This window comes from Penaeus chinensis, chromosome 2 (assembly GCF_019202785.1).
Source record: "Penaeus chinensis breed Huanghai No. 1 chromosome 2, ASM1920278v2, whole genome shotgun sequence".
Taxonomy (NCBI): Eukaryota; Metazoa; Arthropoda; class Malacostraca; order Decapoda; family Penaeidae; genus Penaeus; species Penaeus chinensis.
In genome coordinates this window covers 39304232-39311551 of record NC_061820.1, presented here as the reverse complement: position 1 = coordinate 39311551, position 7320 = coordinate 39304232, and the positions used below count along the sequence as shown (strand labels likewise).

The window sequence follows — 7320 nt, the reverse complement described above, 5'->3', positions numbered from 1 at the left end:
AAAATGACTTACACACAGGAGGCCACTTATCTTCACGTCTCTTATCAAAATTTATAATATCTGAGAGTTATTTACATATAAACCTAGATATGGTAAGGCGATATGTGCTCTACGAGAGGAAGGTTCGGAGTAAGACTTAAATCCAATTAGATTTAGTTTTGTTTTTTTATATTTTTTTTTTTTAGTATTTCGGTCTTTAAAAAAAACAAACTAATTACGTTAGGGAACACATAAGAAAACTAATATAGACTAGGTCATGATCCCCCCTTTTTTTAAATAGACTTCCAAGATGATACAAAATGTCATTAATAAATAGAAAAGTATAATGAAATAAGATAAAGCGATAAATGAATAAATATACAATGATGATGATAAATCAAAAATAAAGAACAATGATGGTATCACTAGCATTTCCATCCTGTCAAACTAGCACTGATCCAGGACGAAGATGACACACCTAGGCTAATAATGACACTTTAAGATTGATGATGACACTGCTAGGACGATTATGACACATTTTGACGTCAATGGAAGGGTGTCGGTTGTGGAAGGGGAAGGCGGGCGATTAAAGGATGAAAGGGTGGGGAAGGATATCAAAGGAAGGGGATGACGAAGAGCAGGAAGGAATAAAGAAGGGGGGATGGAACCAGAGAGAGTGGTGGGAAGAGTGAAGGAAGAGAAAAGGAGGAGGAAACGAGTGGCGGAAGGAAGTGGATGAGAAGGAATGATGGCAAGGTCTGTCCTCCACCTCCCGACGCCCACGCGCGCCGCCCGCGTCGCCGCCGCGTCTCACACGGCCGCCTCCGCCTCCCCGCGCGGGGGCTCGAGGCTGGTCTGCAGCTGCGGCTACAGCAGGTCGGGCGGCGAGTCCTGGCCGCTGTGGGTCAGCAGGGCTCTGCTCAGCGCCGCCTCGATGCTGCCGCTGCGCCCCTGCACCAGCCACACCGCGCCCGTCGCAGCCCAGACACCGCAGGCGGCGGTGAGCGCCGCGGGCGGCAAGTGGAGCAGCAGCGTGATGTTGGCGAGGACGGCGAGGAGCGGCAGCAGCGGCACGCCCTCCTGGAACGCGGGCGTGGGCGGCGGGTGGCGCGGCTGCAGCCACAGGCCGACGCCGCACACGACACACCCGCACACGCACAGCGCGACGCCCGCCCACGCCCACAGGCCGATGCCGAGCTCCCCCGCCGCCCGAACCACGCCCACGCCCGCCACGCAGTTCGTGATGAAGGTGGCCAGCAGGAAGCGCGAGGTGCGCCACGACCCCCACGTGGGCGGGATGGGCGGCTCCACGACGGACGACACCCACGTGCCGCCCGCCCACTCCACGGCCAGCTGGCGCGGCTCGCTGTCGTCGCAGGCCTGGTAGCCGCGGTGGGCGGCGGCGGCGGTCAGGTCGGTGAGCTCGGAGTGGCTGGCGCTGTGCGAGGGCGCGGGGGAGGCGCGGTGGGCGGGCGACGGGCGGGGGGGGGCCTCCAGCGGGTGCACCGCCTCCGGCCGGAAGCGCCGCGCCACCACCGCCGACGCGCCCGCCACGCCCGCCGTCAGGCCGCCCGCGCCCGCCGCCCGCAGCAGGATGCGCGACGAGCAGAGCGCGGCGGTGAGGGCGGAGGCGGCGCCGCAGGCCAGCGCTGCCGCCCATGGCGTGGCGGTGCGGCGCGACACGCGGCCGAGGCAGCGCGGCGCCAGCCCGTCGCACGCCAGGCGGTGCGCCGCCCGCGACCCCGCTAGCACGCCGCCCAGGCACGCCGCCCACAGCCCGGTCACGCCGCCCACGGCCACCAGCGCGCGCATGCCGCTCAGGGGCGCGCCCGGGAACAGGTGGGCGAGGGACGCCGAGAAGGTGAGCGTCGGCGCGGCGAGGGTGGCGCCCACGGCGGCCGGGAAGAGGGTCAGGAGAGCCACCAGGCCCACGCCCACGCCCACGCGGGTCGCCACGCCGCGGTAGTGGGCGCACTCGCCGGCCAGGAGGCCCGCCTGGTGGGCGCCCGCCACGCCCATGCTCAGCACTGCGCCCCCGCTCACCACCTGGCGGGAGAGACACGGGAAAACGGAGGTTAATGCATGCTGGCGATAAACATAGACCACATTTCAGCTTTGATTCTACATCAAAGTTCATGCAGCATCAGTTCTTCGTATTATATATATATATGTGTGTGTGTGTGTGTGTGTGTGTGTGTGTGTGTGTGTGTGTGTGTGTGTGTGTGTGTGTATATATATATATATATATATATATATATATATATATATATATATATATATATATATATTATCTTCTACTTCATTTTATCATTTCAGGATTCATGTGATATGATATTTCAAATTCCTATTCCAAATCTATAATGGAAAATATGCAGTACGAAATAAATTGGAAAAACATAACTAAAAGATAGGCACAGAAGAAGAAAGAAGAGTAATGAGAGAAAGAAAAAACAAAAGAGGAAAAAGAAATAGAAATAGAAAAGCCAAAAAGGAAAAGAAAAGAAGACGCGGAAATAAAAAGTTACGAGAAAGACACAAAGAAAAAAAATAATTAAAAAAAATAGAATAAAATAGACACGACCAATTAATTCCCCCAAAAATAAACCTCCTTCTTCTTTCCTCCAACACCCCTCCCCCTTCCCTCTCACCCCCCCCCCCCCAACGAGCCCCCTTCCTCCGTCCCTTATCCTCCTCTCTCCCTCCCTTTCCCTCCCTTTCCCTCCCTTTCCTTCCTTTATCTCTCATCCTTCCTCCTCCCCCCCCCCCCCCCCCCCCGCCCTTTAACTCCTCTGCCCCCAACCCCTCATCCGACCTCCCTTCCCCTCCCCCCCCATTACCCCCTCCCCCCTATTACCTATCCCCCTTACCCCTTAGTTCACTTAGCTCCCACTCTCTATTCACCCTTAACCCTTATTCACCCTATTTTTTGGCCTCTTACCCATTAGTTCCCATCTCTCTGCTCTTCAATTCTACTCCCTTACTCCCTCAGGCCCATCCTCTCTCCCTCTCTCCCTTGCCTTCACCCCCTCCCCACCCCTTAACTTCTTCACGCCCTCATCCTTACCCCTTCAGCCCCCCCCCCCCCCTGCCATCCTCACCATCCTTTCCTCTTTCCCTCTTCACCCCTTCCTTTTCCCCTTCATCTCCCATCCCTTCATCCCCTTTTCCCCATCCCCCCCCCCCCCCAATCATCCCTAGCCTTTCCTCTTTCCCTCTTCACCCCTTTATTTTCCCCTATACACCCCTGTCCCCTCCACCCTCCCATCCTTCCCCTCTATCCTTTCATCCCCCCATCCTTTCACCCCCTCTTCACCCCTTCAACCCCCTTCACCCCCTCCATCCGTCCCATCCTTACCCACTATCCCCTTCACCTCCCCACCATCCCTTCAACCCCCTTCACCCTTTCACCCCTCCCATCCTTCCCCCCTATCCCTTAACCCCCCCTCCCACTACCCCCTTCACCTCCCTACCATCCCTTCACCCCCCCTTCACCCTTTCACCCCTTTAATACTTACCCCCTTTCCCCTTCACCCCCACCCATCCCATCACCCCCCCTTCACCCCTCCCCTCCCCACCCATCCCATCACCCCCCTTCACCCCACCCATCCCATCACCCCCCATCACCCCCCCCATCCCATCACCCCCCCTTCACCCCTCCCCTCCCCACCCATCCCATCACCCCCCTTCACCCCCCCATCCCATCACCCCCCCTTCACCCCTCCCCTCCATCCCATCCCATCACCCCCCTTCACCCCCCCATCCCATCACCCCCCATCACCCCCCCTTCACCCCTCCCCTCCCCTCCATCCCATCACCCCCCTTCACCCCCCCATCCCATCACCCCCCATCACCCCCCCCATTCCATCACCCCCCCTTCACCCCTCCCCTCCCCTCCATCCCATCACCCCCCTTCACCCCCCCATCCCATCACCCCCCATCACCCCCCCCATCCCATCACCCTCCCTTCACCCCCCCATCCCATCACCCCCCTTCACCCCCTCATCCCATCACCCCCCATCACCCCACCCACCCCATCACCCCCCTTCACCCCCCCATCCCATCACCCCCCTTCACCCCCCCCATCCCATCACCCCCCCTTCACCCCTCCCCTCCCCTCCCCTCCATCCTTACCCCATGCAACCCGGCTGGGAAAAACCCCGGCGGGTGAGTCCAGTTGCGTGTGTCAGCGGCGAGGAGGGCGGTGCACGAGACGGCTGTGAGGACCAGGACAGACACGCCCACTCCTGCAGCAGCGACTTGGCAGACGACCTGTGGGCGGAGGGGGGAGAGATAAGAGGGTGAGAGGGGGTGTTGGGGAGTGGTGGAGAGATTGGTGAGGGGTGGTGGGGAGTGGTGGAGAGACTGGTGAGGGGTGGTGGGGGGTGGTGGGGAGTGGTGGAGAGATTGGTGAGGGGTGGTGGGGAGTGGTGGAGAGACTGGTGAGGGGTGTTGGGGAGTGGTGGAGAGATTGGTGAGGGGTGGTGGGGAGTGGTGGAGAGACTGGTGAGGGGTGGTGGGGAGTGGTGGAGAGATTGGTGAGGGGTGTTGGGGAGTGGTGGAGAGATTGGTGAGGGGTGTTGGGGAGTGGTGGAAAGAGTGTTGGAGTAGTGCAGAGTGATAGGGGAGAGAAAGAGTACAGTGTTGGAGAAGTAATTAAGTAATTATAGGGAGATAAAGATACATTTTAGATATGGTAATTGGATGATGATTAAAACATTATCTTTTCAAATTGATTTAAGAATATATAAAGAATATGATTTAAGAATATGTAGATATATAAATAGAATACCTATATCTGTTTGATATCTTTTTACCAAATTCCATCTCGTTAGAATAGGTTAGAAGAGGGTCCCATAAACCTCTGAAAACTATAATCTATAAAAAAAAAAAAAAAAAAAAAAAAAATTTAACTCCAACAAAGCTCTAAGTTGCTGTTCTTAATGACAATAAGGATTAAGATAATTTTAGTGGTAAGATTTTTTTATGAGAATGGTAACATTAAAGATAATGCTAATGGAAATAATAGTAATGATGTTATAATAAAATCCTAGACAATAAAGATAGGAAGAGGACATTTTTCTTATCTTCCAAATAAAATAAAAAAAGTTTATACAAAAAATAAACTTAAAATGGGCATCCTTACCCTCATCCTTATCTTCCCCAAATCCTTCTATCTTCCTCTCCTCCCCTCTCTCTCCCTCTCTCCCTCCCCTCTCCTTCCCCTCATTTTCCCTCTCTCCCTCCCCTCCCCTCCCTTTCCAACCCTACCCCTCCTTTTCCTTCTCTCCCACCCCTCCCCTCCCCCACCCCTCCTTTTCCCACTCTCCCTCCCCTCCCCTCCCCCCCCCCTTCCTTCCCTCTCTCCCTCCCCTCCTCTCCCCTCCCCCACCCCTCCCTTTCCCTCTCTCCCCCCTACCCTCCCCTCCCCCACCCCTCCTTTTCCCTCTCTCATTCCCTTCCCCTACCCTCCCCCACCCTTCCCTTTCCCTCTCTCCTTCCCCTCCCCTCTCTTCCCCTCCCCCCACCTCTCCCTTTCCCTCTTTCCCTCCCCTCCCCTCCCCAACCCTCCCTTTCCCTCTATCCCTCCCCACCCCTCCCTTTCCCTCTCTCCCTCTCTCCCTCCCCTCCCCCACCCCTCCCTTTCCCTCTCTCCCTCCCCTCCCCCTCCCCTCCTTTTCCCTCTTTCCCTCCCCTCCTCCACCCCTCCCTCCCCACCCCTCTCCCACCCCTCCCTTTCCCTCTATCCCTCCCCACCCCTCCCTTTCCCTCTCTCCCTCTCTCCCTCCCCTCCCTCACCCCTCCCTTTCCCTCTCTCCCTCTCTCCCTCCCCTCCCCCACCCCTCCTTTTCCCTCTCTCCCACCCCTCCCCCACCCCTCCCTTTCCCTATATCCCTCCCCACCCCTCCCTTTCCCTCTCTCCCTCTCTCCCTCCCCTCCCCTACCCCTCCCTTTCCCTCTCTCCCTCTCTCCCTCCCCTCCTCCCCCTCCCTTCCCTCCCCCCCCCTCCCCCCCCCCCCCCTCCAACATCCCAACGACCTTACCTTAGTTCCCGCAACGATCATGAGCGTCGAGAGGACCAGTAACGTCGCCGCGAAAAGGTCACAGTGCGGCGCCAGGTATCGGTACTCGGGCAGCGGGAAGGTCAGGAGGCGAGATAAGGTGTGGTTGGTAGCCGCGTCCAGGTATTCGCTGCTGCTTCGGGCCGCTGGTGTGGGGGGGGGGGGGAGAATGGGGCGGGGGGGAGGGGAGAAAGAGGATGGGAGGGTTAGTTTAGTTTTATGGACATGTATAGAAAATGAGCTACGTGGATGGGTGTGTGTGTGTGTGTGTGTGTGTGTGTATATGTGTGTGTGTGTGTGTGTGTGTGTGTGTGTGTGTGTGTGTGTATTCTCATATGTACTATGTATAATACAGCACATGTATCATATTTTGCAAATATAAAGCCAGTAACTCGCACAGAGTGATATTAACAACTCTTGCATTCTTCAATAACAACAAACTGTATGGACCAAATGTATAAAGATTTGCCATGAAGGAGTATCAATATATACATTTATTTCAAGACACTAACACATATACTAAAAACTTCAATGTAAAGGGAAATAAATATTGATCCATGCGGGATATGTTACTGTTATGTTCACCGTTAAAGGAGAAGTTAAATGTAATCTTTCTCTCGGTTGACTGTAACTTTTGAGACTTTTATTATATTCTTTGTAAAGTTTTAATCTATTCAAATAAAATCGGATTAGCATCTATGGTTGATGTCCTTTTATGGAAATTACAATCACATGATTCATTTTATTTCCTTTTTTTTTTTTTTTTTTTTTTTTTACTTCGTTTTTCTATTTCCTTTTTTTTCTTCTTTTTCTGCTCGTTTTATTACTTCTTTGACTCTTCTTCATAATCATTCTTCTTTTTGCTCTCCCTTTATTTTATCCTAATTTCCTTAAGCTTATATCTGATATACAGATGATTCCACGGAGAAAAAAATATCCACAGGATTGTTTATGCAAATATCCAAATACAAGGGAAACTTAAAATCGGTGTTTTTACTAATGCCAATTCATAAGATCAAAAATAAATAAACAGAATGACAAACAGCGGTAAATACATATATGATAACTCCTAAACATATAGATAATGACTGATAAATACATACGAGACAAATATCTAACATTCAAGTATTTAATTTTGTATTACTTTTTTCAATAAACTTTATGTTATAGTCTCAGCATAAAGTTTATAGTATGGATAACGTAAATAATATAGCGAAATAAACTACTTGTTAGCATACTAAGTTGCACATAGACACCATTTCATTACAATATCTGAACAAAT

General features: G+C 53.3%; 1 protein-coding gene across 1 annotated transcript in view; it reads right to left on the bottom strand.

Annotated features, from left to right (window-relative positions):
• Nucleotides 1-846: 846 nt before the first annotated feature.
• LOC125034889 (cationic amino acid transporter 2-like) overlaps nt 847-7320 on the bottom strand; it is a 10581-nt gene continuing 4107 nt past the window's right edge. The window contains exons 3-5 of the mRNA XM_047626940.1: nt 6021-6184; nt 4111-4248; nt 847-2025 (exon numbers count right to left, since the gene is read on the bottom strand). Of these exons, the coding sequence (XP_047482896.1) occupies nt 847-2025; nt 4111-4248; nt 6021-6184 (1481 nt within the window). The remainder of the gene's footprint in view (nt 2026-4110; nt 4249-6020; nt 6185-7320) is intronic.